At 34.9% G+C, this 19,370-nt stretch overlaps 1 protein-coding gene across 1 annotated transcript in view; it reads right to left on the bottom strand.

Moving 5' to 3' along the window:
- Window positions 1–19,370, bottom strand: part of TEX11 (testis expressed 11) — a 283,928-nt gene that overhangs the window by 247,558 nt on the left and 17,000 nt on the right. The window contains exons 5-6 of the mRNA XM_064483187.1: window positions 8,488–8,572; window positions 3,598–3,677 (exon numbers count right to left, since the gene is read on the bottom strand). Coding sequence (XP_064339257.1) covers window positions 3,598–3,677; window positions 8,488–8,572 — 165 coding nt within the window. The remainder of the gene's footprint in view (window positions 1–3,597; window positions 3,678–8,487; window positions 8,573–19,370) is intronic.

Genomic DNA, 19,370 nt, shown 5'->3' with positions numbered 1-19,370 from the left:
AGAATATACAATGGAATAAAGACAGTCTCTTCAGCAAGTGGTGTTGGGAAAACTGGACAGCAGCATGTAAAACAATGAAGCTAGAACACTCCCTTACACCATACACAAAAATCAACTCAAAATGGATTAAAGACTTAAACATAAGACAAGATACAATAAACCTCCTAGAAGAAAACATAGGCAAAACATTATCTGACATACATTTCAAAAATTTTCGCCTAGAAGAAATAAAAGCAAGAATAAACAAATGGGACCTAATGAAACTTACAAGCTTCTGCACAGCAAAGGAAACCAGAAGTAAAACAAGAAGACAACCTACGGAATGGGAGAAAATTTTTGCAAATGAAACCGACAAAGGCTTGATCTCCAGAATATATAAGCAGCTCATACCACTCAATAAGAAAAAAATAAACAACCCAATCCAAAAATGGGCAGAAGACCTAAACAAGCAGTTCTCCAAGGAAGACATACAAATGATCAAAAGGCACATGAAAAAATGCTCAATATCACTAATTATCAGAGAAATGCAAATCAAAACTACAATGAGGTATCACCTCACACCAGTCAGAATGGCCATCATTCAAAAATCCACAAATGACAAATGCTGGAGAGGCTGTGGAGAAAGGGGAACCCTCCTACACTGCTGGTGGGAATGCAGTTTGGTGCAGCCACTATGGAAAACAGTATGGAGATTCCTCAAAAGACTAGGAATAGACTTACCATATGACCCAGGAATCCCACTCCTGGGCTTGTATCCAGAAGGAACCCTACTTCAGGATGACACCTGCACCCCAATGTTCATAGCAGGACTATTTACAATAGCCAAAACATGGAAACAGCCTAAATGTCCATCAAAAGGTGACTGGATAAAGAAGTGGTATATTTATACAATGGAATACTACTCAGCCATAAAAACCAACAACATAATGCCATTTGCAGCAACATGGATGCTCCTGGAGAATGTCATTCTAAGTGAAGTAAGCCAGAAAGAGAAAGAAAAATACCACATGAGATGGCTCATATGTGGAATCTAAAAAAAACAAAAACAAACAAACAAACAAACAAAAACAAAGCATAAATACAGGACAGAAATAGACTCACAGACAGAGAATACAGACTTGTGGTTACCAGGGGGTTGGAGGGTGGGAAGGGATAGACTGGGATTTCAAAATTGTAGAATAGATAAACAAGATTATACTGTATAGCACAGGGAAATATACACAATGTTATGATAACTCACAGAGAAAAAAATGTGACAATGAGTGGGTATATGTCCCTGAATGACTGAAAAATTGTGCTGAACACTGGAATTTAACACAACATTGTAAAATGATTATAAATCAATAAAAAATGTTAAAAAAAAGAAGCTAGACTTATCTGAATATACTTCCTTTAGTAGATTTTACTTCAGAACCATGTCAATATCTTACACAATTATAAAACAAAATTCAATCGAAATGGGGAGAAGCAATCACTAAAACATAAAAAAGCAAATAGTAATTAATAAACCTAACTATGTATCAAGTCAAATATTTACTCTCTATGAAAGGAATTATTTCAAGTAATTTTAAAACAATATTTTAATAATATTAAAACAATATTTTGACTGTACATCTCTAGTAGGATACAGCCTAAGAAAAAAGGTACAAAAAATTCCTAAACTATTTTTAGAAATAATTCTTAGTAATAATATTGATATTGCTATATTCTGAAACTGTTATAAATATATATTTTCTAGGATAAAACAAGTTGTTCATTACATTAATGTTAGGCACCAAGATTTTTAGCACCAGAGGAGCATATAGCTCCGTGGTAGAGTGCATGCTTAGCATGCACGAGATCCTGGGTTCAATCCCCAGCACCTCCATTAAAAATACATATGTATATATATATAACCAGATAAACCAAATTACTCCCCCCAAAAAAAGATTTTTAGCACCAAAGACACAAATATAAAATCAAGAAGCTAAGTAAAACCCTATAATCCTAAATATCAATATGAATATTGATATTTTCTCTTTAAAATATGAATTTCATAGCTCTGTCCACTAAAAAGGTCTAGAAATAATGACCATTGCAATAGCGATGAGCACTTGTAACTTTCAGACTGCAGTATCTAAATAACATTCTCCACAGGGCTCATTGGAAGAATGGCTGAATTCAGGTCTAGGGCAGGAACTATGTAAGATAAGCCTGGATATCTTATATCAGAAATCAAATAAAACTATTAAAGACTGCTTGGGTCATACCAAAAGGATTCAGAATCACTGAAAGAGGTTCTTACTGGCCAAAAATAGGATACTGTGCTTCAATAAAAATAGTAACTACAATGGATTGAAAGTCATTAAATATGTTACAATCCATGAGTTCACAATGATACTTTCCTTTTTAAAAAACCTATTTGGTCGTCATTAAAGGATGTTAGAGGGCCAACTCATTATTCTGAAAACTGTTAAAGGAAGAGTCAAGACTTGCTTATACAAAATATACTTCAGGGTAACCAAATAGTTGATGAGGGAAAGTTTCTCTCTATTCCAATAAACAAGGAATAAAGAATTAAAATATGCAAACCCTTACAGAAATAATGGATCTGGGGACAATAGTCATCAAAGGGCACTAACACAGCAGAAAAGAGATAAGCAGACATTAGTGCCTCCTGATGGAAGTACACCAGACTGCTTACGAATTATTTTTCACAGAATTGAACCTGAATTAGATCAAGCTCCCAAATCTAACTACCAGTTTACAGGAAAAACTAAGGACAGAGTACTATATTAAATGACACCATGAGGATGCAGTTAGAATCCAGAATTTAGGAAACTATAGAACATATTAACAAAATACAAGGTGTGGACTTTGTTTAATCCTGATTCTAAGAAATGAACTAGAGAGAGAAAACAGTGAGGAGGGTAAGCAGGAGGGGTTGGGGGGAGGAAAGACTGGATATTTGATGATTTTAGAAAATCTTTATTAAATTTTATCAGATGTGATAATCGGTATTGGGTTTGATTGAATAAAAAAGATCTTTTAGAGACACATTTATTAGAGACATTATTTATGGGCAAAATAATATATTTTGGATTTGTTTCAAAATAATCCATGGGGCCGGGCATTTGCTGTTGGAGGAAATCTAGAAGAAACAAGAGCGGTCATAAGTTGATGATTACTCTAGCTGAGTAACAGGTAAATAGGGGCATCATGCTATTTTTTCTATTTTGTGTGTACATTTGAGCTTTCAATAAATATTGTTTTAAAACGCTGGGAAAAATATTTTCCACTAAAAAAAAATAACTTGCCTCTATGGAGTAAGATGGGGGTAGGAAAGGATGGAACAGGAAACTGTTACTTTTTAGTACTTTCATTACTTTTCATAAATCCTGAATTTTAAGTTCAGTATTTAGTCCACTGAATCACTGTAATAACAACTATAGTACTTCTGAGAACTTAATTGTAATAGATATAATTATTATAAAGGTAACATGGACAGCACTAAAGGATATAACCCCCTTACATGTTTACACTAATTTTAACCATCTTCAGAGTAGTAATGACTATCTCATTGCATCTGCACTTTCTCTAGATTTAATTAGGACTTACAAAAATCTGTCTTCGAATAGCTTCTTCTGAAGCAGCTGAGCCTTCACACATATGCACCAACTTGCAAGCAACGTGCCGTACTGCAAAACAGTAATTAGACACCCATAAACACAAAACATTCATTCTCCTTTCATATACACCAATAAAGAGAAAAGAGGAGTGAAGTAAAACCAGTTTGTTGTTAAAAATAAAAATTGTAAAGCCTTTTTTAAAAAATCAATTATCAAAAATAAATGACCTGAAAATTATCAAATGAATCATTTGCTTAATGCTCCAGTCAGACAGATATCTGATTTTCAAATTTTCATTTCTGCAGGTCTTAAATCATAAAGACTCACTGAAGATATATAATTCCACATGATATTCTTGTATGTATCATGCTGGCAGCAAAATAATTCTAAGTAGAATTGTAATCAAAAGCTATTCAACATCTGACAAAATTTCTGATCAGAATAGTTTTAGATTATTCTCCGAAAATGTGAAACTTTCTAAATATATTTTTTTTTAAATATTTTTGAGGGGCAGTAATTAGGTTTGTTTGGTTTTTTTAAACATTTTTATTGATTTATAATCATTTTACAGTGTTTTGTCAAATTCCAGTGTAGAGCACAATTTTTCAGTTATACATGAACATACATATATTCATTGTCACATTTTTTTCTCTGTGAGCTACCATAAGATCTTGTGAATATTTCCCTGTGCTTTACAGTATAATCTTGTTTATCTATTCTACAATTTTAAAATCCCATCTATCCCTTCCCACCCTCCACCCCCTTGGCAACCACAAGTTTGTATTTTATGTCTGTGAGTCTATTTCTGTTTTGTATTTATGCTTTTTTTGTTGTTGTTGTTTTTTAGATTCCACATATGAGCAATCTCATATAGCATTTTTCTTTCTCTTTCTGGCTTACTTCACTTAGAATGACATTCTCCAGGAGCATCCATGTTGCTGCAAATGGTGTTATGTTGTCGATTTTTATGGCTGAATAGTATTCCATTGTATAAATATACCACCTCTTCTTTATCCAGTCACCTGTTGATGGACATTTAGGCTGTTTCCATGTTTTGGCTATTGTAAATAGTCCTGCTATGAACATTGGGGTGCAGGTGTCATCCTGAAGTAGGGTTCCTTCTGGATATATGCCCAGGAGCAGGATTCCTGGGTCATATGGTAAGTCTATTCCTAGTCTCTTGAGGAATCTCCATACTGTTTTCCATAGTGGCTGCACCAAACTGCATTCCCACCAGCAGTGTAGGAGGGTTCCCCTTTCTCCACAGCCTCTCCAGCATTTGTCATTTGTGGATTTTTGAATGACAGCCATTCTGACTGGTGTGAGGTGATACCACATTGTAGTTTTGATTTGCATTTCTCTGACAATTAGTGATATTGTTTGTTTATTTATTTTCAAAAGATTTAGGGATTGAACCCAGGACTTTGTGCATGCTATGCATGCACTCTACCACTTAAGCTATCCCTTCCCTCCTTAATTATATTATTTTCTGTAGATGAGGTAAAAGGTCTTGAAGTATAACTTAGAAAATACAGATATCTTAATTATACAATTCATTTACCCTGAAAATAAGAAAGTTTAAATAACTGAAACCTCTAATTATGTGGTTTCTTCTATAAAACATATGTTTATCAAACATATCTGATTTTTTAAGATGATTTCACATATAACTGAACTAGTTGCCTTAATGTTATCTTAGCAGCCATTCTACCTATGCTAATACCATTTTTATTAATAGTCCAGTGAAAAAGAGATGTGCCCAGCTTAAATTACAGAGAAATGGAAGTAGTCATATTTTCATTACCCATCATGAAATGTAAAATTTATTCATCTCTCAACAAAGTTAATTTGTTTCTGGAAAAAAACTGTCAGTAAAATAATTTCTGAACATATATTTACATTGTCTTGCATTTCTAGTTTTGAAACTGTTTCCTTTTTTCCCAAAGATTACTAATTCTTCAGTATTCTCAGGGACCCTGATTTCTCAGTTATTTCCCTTCTCCAAAGATATCTTCAGTACCTCCTTCTCAATTTACTCCTTCCCCTCTACCTTCAAATATATCCATCTTCCTTTCTTGAAAAAATCAATTAACCCCACTATGCTTCTAGCGTCCATCTCGTTTCTCTTCTTCCTTTCATTGCCAAATTTCTTGAACTGAATGATGTACTATCCCTATTTTCTTGCTACTACCCTCATCTCCTTATGGCCTTGAAATCTGTCTTGCATCCTTACCATTTACTAAAGCTGCACTCCCAAAGATTACCTTTCCCGACTTCACAGCAACATTTCACAATGATCATAACTTTTCTGAAAAACATTACTTCCTAGGCCTCACACTACCCTGGTTCAGCATTGAGCAGTGTCCCTCTGTGGGAAATGTCTTAGTCTAAGAACTTTGCTCTATTCCCGCATTCTTGATCCTATTTATAGTTACCACCAATAAGCCCTTCCACCAAAGGCAGCTGAAGTCAAGACAGAATGCTACTTCAGTATAAAGATGTTTTCTTTGTTGCTATTGCTCTGCCCTTGTCTTCTCATCAGCTTGTCCTTGGCCCCTCCATACTATAAACATCTTGGTTAGGTGCTTGCTAACTGACTCTTTGCATCTGCCTTACTCTGCTCCATCAGTGCCCACAGCTTGATATTTGAATTGACTTTAGACAACACATAGATATGCATCCTCTGGCATTTGTGAATTCTTTATTTTTATTGTTTATTTAGCTTTAACTCATTCCTTCCTAAATCCTTAAGCATAACGTATGCCTGGTATTTTTGTTCTGGAGTCTTACCTTGTCCCTTTCACCTACTGCCTGCCATAACATGGTATGACAGCCCTATAAAGGAGTTGTACTCAATAAGTGGGTAATGAGTCTCCTCTAAAATATTTTAACTGCTCCTTTCGGTCTCCCATCCTTGCTCTTTTTCTTCCCAGTCTTTAATTAGAAGAGTCAAGGTAAAAATCTCACTACTTTGTTCCCTCAACACCATTGGTTCTTAAAATCTGGTGCACATGAGAATTCCTGAGGAATTTTTTCAAATTATAGACATACCCAGGTTTCATCCTAAACTCAGAAAATCAAAATCTCCAATGATGAAGCCTGGGGATCTGTATTTTTTAAGGCTCCACAGGTGATTCTCATTTATACCAATATTTAAGAACCACTGCTCTTTAATTTCTCCCTCAGAGAACTTAACAACTCTTGTGGCTTCAACAATCACCTCCAAGTGAATAACTATCAAATCTAAAGGCAGCCTGACCTTTCTCAGAAGCCCCAGTCTCACATCTCCAACCTTACTGTCACCTCAAATACAGTAGGTCTAACACTAAAATTTATAAGTCATTCTTCTATTTCTGGCTTTCCTATTTCTGTTCATTGTTCCATAATTCTTCCCTAAAATAAAAAATTGTAGCAAATAAATCTTAAAGACTTTTTTTCATCACATAACATAATCTAGAAACACTGAATTTGTTTTTGAGACAAAACATCTTCCAATCAGCAGATTTGGGGGATAAAACTCTTTTATATCAGAGGTTCCTGCACTACATCCTGTTTTCCACTGTATCTTAAAAGTACTAGGCACATAATAAGCACCCAAATATCTGATTAAGAACAGCTACATCCAGAGTCAGTACATTAGGAAAGATCCTAGGGCTGCAGCTCCCACTTCATCTACCAAATTCCCACTATCTGACAAGCAGTGAGAAACACCCAGAGCGATGTTCCCTGATATGCAGGATGGGAGGAGTTTAAAATTAACGCATTTTAACATTGTACAGTTCATCTATCTTCTGAGTTTCTCCCACAGATGAATTTCTAACTCTTCCCACCTCACTACTATAGGATCTAAGGCTCCTAGGAGCAATGATATCAACATTTATCTGAGAGTTAAAGAGACAGAACTGTTCTCTAAACAGCCTAACAGAGGAGCGTGCTAATAAGCAAGTATATTATTGACTATATTAACCATTAATTACCTTATACCTACAGTATACAGTTGTATACAGTTCGGTTTATATTCATAAAAATGAACATTTAGTAATAAATTCTATTTGTCGCATACAAAGTACATTTGTCTTTACAAAACCAAGCACTCCAGAGATTCACTTTTGGTTTGTTGCCTGAATGTATCCTTTATAATGGGGCAATATACTTTCCATGAACACATTAACTGTCACTATCCTTGTTGGAAATCAGTAACTATCAGCTTGCTAGACCCTGTCCATTTAGCTAAAGCACTAGAACGCTGCCAGCCAGTGGATCACATTTAATGCATCCAAGCAGGTAAGTTTAGTTTTGGGTCTTTCTTGTGCTATTGTTATTCTTGTTGTTTGCTCTCACAAAAAAACAAAACAAAACAAAACAAAACAAAAAAACTTCTATCATGTTCTCAATAATTCAGTTCAATGGTCATCAACCCACTTTATGAGGAAACTATTCTTTATAGATTTTTAAATTTAAATTCCTCACATGGCAATATTTTTCAGTATTTTATTAATGGAGAGGGGAAGCTACTATTTGATGGTCCTTCAGAATCCTGAAGATTCTAATCGTCTCTTCTCCAGGGAAATAATCCATGTCCTTTAACATTTCTTAAAGTTCTCATTTTCCCATCCTTTAATTATATTTGTTGTTCACCACCAGAGTATTTCTTGCAGTCGTGTTTTCAACTTTTATTAATAAGGAGCTAACCTCTGAAAAATCATAAAACAGGCAGACTGTTTGCTTGAGAAACCACTGCTTACAGGCTGTTTTGTTTAGCTTTCTTTTAACAAATCTCCATCTAAGAACTTGTCAAATATTATTTAAACTGCAGGAACAAAACCTAATATGTAATAAGTATATTCCTCATAATATGAGTCACAAAATGTATACGTACATTTAGCTTTCTGCTCTTCAGTTATAACGAAATCTACTCTCTTGGTAACTGCCCAGTTCCACAGGTTTACTGCCATTTCTTCAATCTGGACAAGAGAAACATTTTCTTAGCCAGTTAAAATACTGTCCATCTCCAATGATATTTTTCTTTCTTCCATGTTTCATGTTTATGTGACAACTGTGGGTCATTTACAGGTACTCCAAAATCTAGTTCCATTTTACCTTTCCTCCCAAAAACTTACCGTTAGAATGATTGTCCCACCATCCCATGAACACAACTTGTTCATTCCTGTGTACCTTTATTCTTCCTGTTGGCTTCACCTGATATACCTCCTCCCACTGTCTTTATGTAACTCAAATCCAGTTCAGCCTCACCAAGAACATCCATGAAGTTTTCAGCAAGCACTATAGTATAGTATGATCTCTTCTTTGAGTTCCTATATTCACTAAGTTTCACATAACTGAGCAATTAATTATGCTACTTCATATAGTATTTTCTTTGTTTTAGCTGTTATTCTTATTTTCCAACTAGGCTCCTTGATATCAAAGATCATATCTTACTCAATTTATATAGCACTGATAGTGTCCACCAAAGTGCTAAATAAAGAATACATATTCAAGGAGGGACATATTCAAGGGTATAGCTCAGGGGTAGAGTGCGTGCCTAGCATGCACAAGGTCCTAGGTTTAAACCCCAGCACCTCCATTAAAAATAAGTAAGTAAAAAAAAGTACCTCTCCCCCAAAAAATAAAAATAAATAAATAAATTTTAAAAAATAAAAGAATACATATTCAAATAATAAGATCTATTGTTTTATTATGCTTTGTCCTATGGACTAGGGGCAAAGATTCTAGTTGTTTGTTTTGGGTTTTATCTTCCTATCAAGTGGCAACTAGTCAACTAGATGGAAAAATAAATAGAGCTCATAGGGTCTCAAGAATAAAATGTGTAATTTGGGATAAGTTGGTTTCTGGCAAGAACTCTGAAGGCAATAATTGTTCCTGGGTGGTACTATTGCCTGAGACCAATATGACACAGTTCCAGCTTAAATCTCCCAGGATACTATGGTGACTATGATCTTATAATAAACATATTGGTAGCAATATGACTAGGAGGAATACTAACTAGATAAATATTAAGAAAACTCAGTTTATGTACAGTAATGCTGCACAATTATGTTTTAGTTTTAACTATTTTCTCCAGTACTATTTCATCTACAATTCCACATTTCTCTGATGAGCTTCCCTTTAAACAGATTGTTTATTTAGCATGGCTGTCATTTCACTAATCTGCAGCTAATTCTCATGTTCATCTCCATCTCTCTTATATAGTACCCCTATGCCACAGTTGACCTAGTGATGACTTTCACATGATGTATTATTTGATTTGTTTCATCAAAAGCACATGGAGTTAATATTTGACTCCAAATTTCCCAGAGGAACAAATGGTATTTAGGGTAAAAAATAAACATTCAGAGTAAAACAGCTTAAAGAAGCTGCCATTTTTGGTATTTTGGAAAGCAATTTGAGAATATGTAAAAAGAGCCAAAAACGTTCATATCTTTTGACACACTAATTGCTTTTCTGAGACTCTATCCTTTGGAAACAATCCAAAATGTGGAGGGGATAATCTCCGCACTTAATAATAGTGTTCTTCATGTCATTATTTACAATAGTGAAAAATTAGGAACAATATAAATATTCAATAATAAAGAAACATATACACCAGAAACTAATACAACATTGCAAATCAAATTCAATTTTAAAAATACATAGATAAATTATGATAAATTCACTAGATGGAATATTATTCACTCATTTAAAATAGTGGTCACATTGGCACAAAAACAGACATATAGTTCAAGAGAACAGAAGAAAGCTCAGAAATAAATCCATACACCTACGGTCAGTTACTCTATGACAAAGGAGGAAAGAATATACAATGGAGAAAAGACAGTCTCTTCAGCAAGCAGTGTTGGGAAAGCTGGACAGCTACATGTAAATCAATGAAGTTAGAACACTCCTTCATACTATATACAAAAATAAACTCAAAATGGTTTATAGACCTAAATATAAAACATGACACCATAAAACTCCTAGAAGAGAACGTAGGAAAAACATTCTCAGACATAAATCATTGCAATACTTTCTTAGATAAGTCTCCCAAGGCAAAAGAAACAAAAGCAAAAATAAACAAATGGGACCTTATCAAACTTAAAAAGCTTTTGCACAGCAAAGGAAACCATCAACAAAACGAAAATACAGCCTATGGAATGGGAGAAAATATTTGCAAATAATGCAATCAACAAGTGCTTAATTTCCAAAATCTACAAACTACTCATGCAACTCAATATTGAAAAAACAAACAACCCAATCAAAAAATGGGCAGAGACCTAAACAGACATTTTTCCAAAGAAGGCATACAGATGGACAACAAGCACATGAAAAGATGCTCAACATTGCTAATTATTAGAGAAATATAAATCAAAACCACAGTAAGGTATCACTGGTCAGAATGGCTATTATGAAAAAGTTTACAAATAATAAATGCTGGACATGGTGTGGAAAAGGGGAACCCTCCTACACTATTGGTGGGAATGTAAATTGGTACAGCCACTGTGGAAAACAGTAAGAAGGTTCCTTTAAAAACTGAAAATAGAACTACCATATGATCCACCAATCCCGCTCCTGGGTTTATAACCAGAAAAAAAAGAAAACTAACTCAAAAAGATAGCTGCACCCCAATGTTCATAGCAGCACTATTTAGACATGGAAATAAACCTAATGCCCATCAACGGATGATTGGCTAAAGAAGATGTGGTACATATATATAAAATGGAATATTATTGAGCCATAAAAGAATGAAAATTGCCATTTGCAGCAACTTAGATGTACCTAAAGAATATTATATTTAGTGAAGTAACTCAGAGAAAGACAAATACTATATGATACCACTTATATGTGGAATCTAAAAAATAATACAAATAAATAGTGGTCACAGAAACTATTTTGCATAGGAAAATATTTATTATGTGTAGGGTAAAAAAAGATACAAAATTGTATGTACAAAAAGTTTTACATACATAAATTTTACCTCAAAAAAGAGCTATAATAAAATATTGGATTTTAGTTAATGATATGCATGCTACAGCATTTAGGGGTCAAGTGTACTGATTTCTGCAACTCACTTTGAAATGCACCCAAAAAATAGGATTGGTTGACAGAGTGATGGATATGTGATAAAGCAAATATAGTAAAATGTTAACAATTGTAGAATCTAAGTAACTTTCATATTGGTGTCCAATACAAAATTCTTTGGTTTTTTCCTGTTTGAAAATGTGTACAATAAAAATGTTAAGAAAAGAGAAGAAATTGCTTTTTATTATGCCAAAAATATTACACATATACTACAATTATAGCTATATAAATTTTAAATATGGAAATTGTTAAAGAAAATATAGTAAAATGAGTGTAGGAGTACTGGAGTGATGTGATTATGGGTAATTTTTTCCCTCCATTTTCAAACTTTATGTAAAGTTATATTACATATGTTATAAATAATTTTTGTACTTTCCATACTGTGTTAGAAAGAAAAGGATAAGATTAACTCTGACTATAAATATCTTATATTCACAAAAGGCAGATTTATTCAGCAAATATGTAATGAGCACCTGATATGTGGCAAGATTTGTGCTAGGTTTATATAAATGTGTAATGACAAACATAATAAATATATGCAGCAAATAGAAGTAAATAATATGAAGATTAGGCTTTCCACAAAGAAAACCAAGTCAAGGCACTTTCAAAACCAAACAGACCTTCTTGCAAAATAAGACCAGACTCTTGCCCTGAACTTCATTATCTCTTTTCAGTGATAACTATACACAATAAAAGAGGTTATAATCTAAAAAGGGACTTACATATAAAAAAATACACTAACAACTTTAGAACTAATTAACAAGATCAACAAGGCTGCAGGATACAAAATCAATACACAAAAGTCAACTGTATTTCTATACATTAGCAATGACTAATCTGAAAATTAAATTAAGAAAACAATTCCATCTACAATAACATCAAAAGAAATAAAATACATAGTAATAAATTTAACAAAAAAGCGCAAAACTTACACTCCAAAAACTAGAAATATCATTGAAAAAAATTAAAGAAAACTTAATAAATGGAAAGACATACTATTTTATGGTTATAAGACTTAATATTGTTAAGATGGCAATACTCTTTAAACTGATCTACAGATTTGGGTAATACTCATCAAAATTCCAGCTAGCTTTTTTGCAAAAAATAAAAAGCTGACTCTAAAACTCAAGTGGAAATTCAAGGGACCCAGACTAGTCCAAAAAACCTTGAAAAACAAGAATAAACTTGGAGGATTCACACTTCCCAATTTCAAAACTTACTACAAAGCTACAATAATCATGAGTGTGGTACTGGCATAAGGACAGATGTATAGATTAATAGAACAGAAATGAGAGTCGAGAAACAAACTTTCATGTTTAAGGTCAACTGATTTTTGACAAGTACACTAACACAAATTTAATGGAGAAAGAGCAGTCTTTTCAAAACACATACTGGGACAACTTGATACCTACAAGCTGAAGAATGCAATGGAATCCCTTCCTCATACCATATGCAAAAATAAACTCAAAATAGATCATACACCTAAAGGTAAGAACTAAAATTATAAAACTCTCAAAAGAAAATATAAGAATAAGCTTTCATGACCTTGGGTTAGAAAAAACCTCCTTAGATATCACACCAAAAGCACAAGCAATAAAAGAAAGAATTTATAAATTGAACATCATCAAACTTTTAAACGTTTTTTGCTTCAGAAGATACAATCAAGTGAAAAGACAACCCATAGAAAAGGAGAAAATACTTTGCAAGTCATGTATCTGATAAGTGACTTATATCTAGACTATATAAAGAACTACTACTCATAATAAAAACACAACTCAATTTAAAAATTGGCAAAAGGATAGGGGCCAAGATGGCAGAGTAGAAGGAGGCTGGTAGCTCACCCTCTCCCACAAATACACCAAAACTCCCATTCACGGACTCACCCAGCCAACCAGAGCACCTGCTGAACTCAGACAAACATCTCCCTCTTCAAAAGACAAAGACTCCATGAATCTGGTAGGAGAAAAGGAAAAAAGAAAGAAGAAAAAGCAAAACAGTGCGGGACTAGTCCCGCGGGGAGGGAGCAGCAAAGGAGGAATAGCGCTCCTTTGCTGAATCTCCCCCTCTCCAACGGAGAGGCCAGCGGGACAGAGGGGGAGCCTCCAAGGCTCGGATCTGTACCGAGCAGCCGTTGACCAACAGAACTAAGTTAAACGGGCACAAAGGGTCCCTGCGACACCCAGCCCGAGATGCAAGCCGGCAGCTGGGGCCAGGGCAGGCGGCCCGAGCCGGGCGGAGAACTGGGGCGGCTGCACTAAGGCAGCCCCGGGAGACTGCAGGGGGCTGCGCGCCGTGGCTGGGAGGGGATACAGAGCACAACAACCTGGGTCCCCCATAAATTATGAAAAAAAAAAAGCAAAGCAACACTGCTGGTGTGCCCTGGGGGGAGGGGCGCCGTAGCCTTTGTCTCCTCAGACCCACGGCGCCATTACTGGCGCTTCTTGTGAGAAGAGAGGCGGGGCGCAGCCACAGCCACCATCTCCTCCTGTGCGCAGCGCCTGGGCGGGGGCTAGGCCGAGACCTGAATCCGCACCCCGGGGCTCCGCAACCTCCTACGCAGGATTAAGACTTGTTTACAGCCGGAGGCAGATAGGATCTTTCTGCCTTGGTACCTCAGAGAACTTGCCTGGCCAAGACAAACAAGGAGCTGAGTTTTGGCGCGGAGCGGGGATGGGGCTGTCCCGCAGTCTTCCCCGAGCCCGCCTATGGAGCGCCCACCCGGGGCGGAGCGGGCAGCTGCACAGAGCAGCGGAGCGACCAGCGCCGGGAGAGGGCTGGGGACCACCGGCCTTCCTGGCAAGAGCGCGGCAACTGACCCAGTGTGGGGAGGGGGCACAATCTTCTTGCTGACAGGCACTGGGAGCAGCACAGTCAGGGGCACCAACAGAGGGTCTCTAGAAGCAGCAAGCTGAGTTTGTGAAACACGGTGAAGACAGAAAGACCTCTCAATAAAATCATTAAGAGTGCACAGTCTCCATGAGAACACATCCCTTTTTTTCATCTTTTTTTAATCTGTTGTATTTTCTACTAACTTTTTAATTTTTACTTTTTAAACAATTGCATATGCTTCCAGTTTTAATCCCTTTAAATTTTTCTTTTAAAATATCTTTATTATTTTCAAAAATCCACCTCATTTCATTTTTACTTCTCTTGGTTTTGATGTCCTATTATTGATTATACACAGGTTTCAAATATCTTTTTTGTCCTTTTCTCCTTTTTTTTTAAAGATTTTTAAAAGATGTCTCAACTCGATTGCTATTCTGCTTCAACATGCTCTTCTATTATTGACTATACACTGTTTTCAAACCTTTTTTTCTCCCTTCTTTTAAAATTCTCTTTATCTTTTATTATATGTTCTATTTTCTATTACATTTTTAATTTTTACTTTGTAAACAATTGTATGTCTACAGTTTTAATCACTTTTAAATTTTTCTTTTAAAATATTTTTATTATTATTATTTTTAAAAATCCACTTCATTTCATTTTTATTTCTCTTGGTTTTGATTTCCTGTCATTGATTATACACAGGTTTCAAATATTGTTTTTTGATCTTTTCTCCTTTTTTTAAGGTTTTTAAAAGACGTCTCAACTCGATTGCTATTCTGAATCAACTTGCTGTTCTATTATTGATTATACACTATTTTCAAACCTTTGTTTTCTCCCTTCTTTTAAAATTCTCTCTTTTTTTGTTAAGTTTTATTCCTGCATAGGCTTTAGATAGATAAATAAATAAATTCCTTAAGGACCACAATAGATACCTGCTACTCCATAAGCCACAGTGCCAGAGAGATATGAGCAAGATGAAGAAGCAGAGGAACCACTCCCAATTAAAAGAGCAAGAGAAATCCCCTGAAAGAACAATCAATGAAATAGACATTGACGGCCTACTAGATCAAGATTTCAAAAAAGGAGTGATCAAAGTACTGAAGTAACTAAAAGAGACAGTGTTTAGAGATATAAAATATGTCAAAAATGAAATGGAAGCTATAAAGAAGAGCCAAGTAGAATTGGTAAACTCATTGGCTAAGATGAGAAATGATCTAAAGGCTGTGCAAAACAGACTAGATAATGTAGAGGAACGAATTAGTGACCTAAAAGACAAGACAACAGAAAGCACCCAATCAGAACAGCTACAAGATAAACAAATAAAAACAAGTGAAAATAGCATAAGGGACCTATGGGATAATATAAAGCGTCCCAATCTTCACATAATATGGATCCTAGAAGGGGAAGAAAGATCAAAGGGGATTGAAAAGGTATTGGAAGAAATCATGCCTGAAAACTTCCCAAACCTAAAAAGGAATCAGATATCCAAGTACAGGAGGCTCAGACGGCCCCAACCAGGAAGAACCCAAACAGACACACACCAAGCATATCCTAATCAAGATGGCCAGAGTCAAGGATAAAGAAATGATCCTAAAGGCAGCAAGAGAAAAACAAAGCGTGAGTTACAAGGGAACCCTCATAAGGCTCTCAGCTGATTTCTCTACACAAACACTACAGGCCTGAAGGGAGTGGCAAGATATATTCAAAGTCCTGAATGAAAAAAAACATGTAGCCTAGGATACTTTATCCAGCAAGGCTATCCTCTAGAATAGAAGGAGAGATAAAGAATTTCACAGACAAGCAAAAACTAGAAGAGTGTAGCAACACTAAACCCATGCTAAAAGAAATATTGACAGGTCTACTCTAAATAGAAAAGAAGCAGGATGCTATAGAAATGAGAAACTCGTAACTGGAAAGGTGATAACTACCATGAATTACAAATAGAATAAACACAGACTGTAAAACAAGACATCTAAATCATTAAGAGTGGGAGAGGGAAGCAAGAAAATTAGAGTATTTTTTTCCTTTTTAAATTTTTTGTTCTCAGTAGGATGGGTTTGAGCTTATATTGCTATCTATTTAATATAAACAGTTATAGTAATGGGTTAATAGACTTACAAAAAAGGGTAACCACAAGCCAAAAATTTACAAGTGAGTCACAAAAACTAAATAAAATCCAGGTTAATACAAAGGAAAATTACTAAGCCACAAAAGGAAGAAGAAAGGAACAAAGAGGAAATACCGAATCAACTGCAAAAATAAGTTTAAAATGGTAAAACACACATCTATCATTAATTACTGTAAATGTTAATGGACTAAATGCTCCAATCAAAAGACACAGAGTGTCAGACTGGATAATAAAGCAAGAAACTCCAATATGCTGCATACAAGAGACCCACTTTAATGAGAAAGACACATATAGATTGAAAGTGAAAGGATGGAAAAGGATAGTCCATGCAAATGGAAAAGCAAAAAAAGCAGGTGTAGCAGTACTGATTTCAGACAAAATAGACTTTAAAACAAAGGCCATAAAGAAAGATAAAGAAGGACATTTTATAATGATTAAAGGAGAAATAAAAGATGAGAATATTACACTCCTTAATATAAATGCACCCAATAGAGGAGCACCTAAATACATAAAACAATTAGTAACAGATATAAAAGGGGATACTGATGGGAATACAATCATTGTAGGAGATTTTAACACCACATTAACATCACTAGACAGATCTTCTAGACAGAAAATAAATAAGGCAACAGAGAAATTAAACAATATAAAAGAAATATTAGACATGGTAGATATTTTCAGAGCATACACTCTCAAGAAGTAGAATATACATTCTTTTCAAGTGCACATGGAACATTTTCTAGGACTGATCATGTACTTGGGCACAAAAGAAGCCTCAACAATTCTAAGAAAACAAATTATCTTAAGTATCTTTACTGACCACAGTGCCATGAAACTAGAAATCAACTACAGAAAAACAAAGGAGAAAAAAAAAAGGAAAGCATGGAGATTAATCAACATACTACTAAAATAACCAATGGTCCAATGATGAAATCAAAGCTGAAATTAAAAAATACCTTGAGACAAATGAAAATGAAAATACAGCCACACAAAATTTATGGGATGCAGCAACAGCAGTGCTAAGAGGGAAGTTTACAGCAATACAGGCCTTCCTCAAAAAAGAAGAACAATCTCAAATAAACAATCTAACCCACCAGCTAAAACAATTCGAAAAAGAAGAGCAAAAAACCCTAAGAGGCAGCAGAAGGAAGAAAATAATAAACATCAGGGAGGGAAGAAATAAATAAAATAGAGATTTAAAAAACAACAGAAAAAAATAAATCAAAGCAAAAGCTGGTTTTCTGAAAGAGTAAATAAAATCGACAATCCTCTGGCCAAACTCACAAAGAAGAAAAAAAGAGAGAGCACAAATAAGCAAAATAAGAAAGGAAAACGGAGAAATTACAATGAATAACATAGAAATACATAATATCATATCAGAATATTATGAAAAACTATATGGAAGCAAAATGGATAACCTAGAGGAGATGGACAGGTTTCTGGAAACATACAGTCCACCAAGACTGAATCAAGAAGAAACTGACCACTTGAACAAACCAATCACTAGAAATGAAATCGAATAAGTGATAAAAAAAAAAAATCTCCCTGCAAATAAAAGTCCAGGACCAGAAGGCTTCACTGGGGAATTCTACCAAACATACAAAGAACTCATACCAGCCCTTCTCAAACTCTTTCAGACGATTGAAAAGGAGGGAATACTCCCAAACTCATTCTATGAAGACATCATCACCCTGATACCAAAACCAGGCAAAGACACCACCAAAAAAGAGAATTACAGACCAATATTACTGCTGAACATAGATGCAAAAATCCTTACCAAAATATTAGCAAATTGAATCCAACAGCACATAAAAAAGATTATACATTTATGATCAAGTGGGGTTCATCCCAGGGACACAAGGGTGGTTCACATATGCAAATCAATCAATGTAATACATCACATCAGCAAGAGAAAGGACAAAAACCACATGATCATCTCAATAGATGCAGAAAAAGCATTTGATAAAATTCAACACCCATTTATGATCAAAACTCTCACCAAAGTGGGCATAGATGGAACATCTCTCAACATAATAAAAGCTATACATGACAAACCTACAGCCAGTATAGTACTCAATGATGAAAACCTCAAAACCTTCCCACTAAAATCTGGGACAAGACAAGGCTGCCCACTATCACCACTCCTATTCAACATAGTCTTAGGTGTCCTAGCCACAGCAATCAGGCAAGAGAGAGAAATAAAAGGGATCCAAATTGGAAAAGAAGAGGTAAAAGTGTCACTATTTGCAGATGACATGATACTATATATAGAAAACCCTGAAAGGTCCACACAAAAACTACTAGAACTAATTGAAGAATTCAGCAAGGTAGCAGGTTACCACATTAACGTACAAAAATCAGTTGTATTTCTTTACACTAACAATGAATCAACAGGAAAAGAAAGTAAAGAAACAATCCCCTTTAAAATAGCACCCAAAGTAATAAAATACCTAGGAATAAATCTGACCAAGGAAGTGAAAGACTTAAACATGGAGAACTACAAAACATTGACTAAGGAAATTAAAGAAAACTTTAAAAAATGGAAAGCTATCCCATGCTCCTGGATTGGAAGAATCAATATTGTTAAAATGATCAGACTGCCCAAGGCAATCTACAGATTTAATGCAATCCCTATCAAGTTACCCAGGACATATTTCACAGAACTAGAACAAATCATAATAAAATTTATATGGAACCACAAAAGACCTAGAATTGCCAAAACATTACTCAAG

The sequence above is a fragment of the Camelus dromedarius genome, chromosome X, assembly GCF_036321535.1.
Source record: "Camelus dromedarius isolate mCamDro1 chromosome X, mCamDro1.pat, whole genome shotgun sequence".
NCBI lineage: Eukaryota > Metazoa > Chordata > Mammalia > Artiodactyla > Camelidae > Camelus > Camelus dromedarius.
This window is presented reverse-complemented; position numbering and strand designations above follow the sequence as displayed.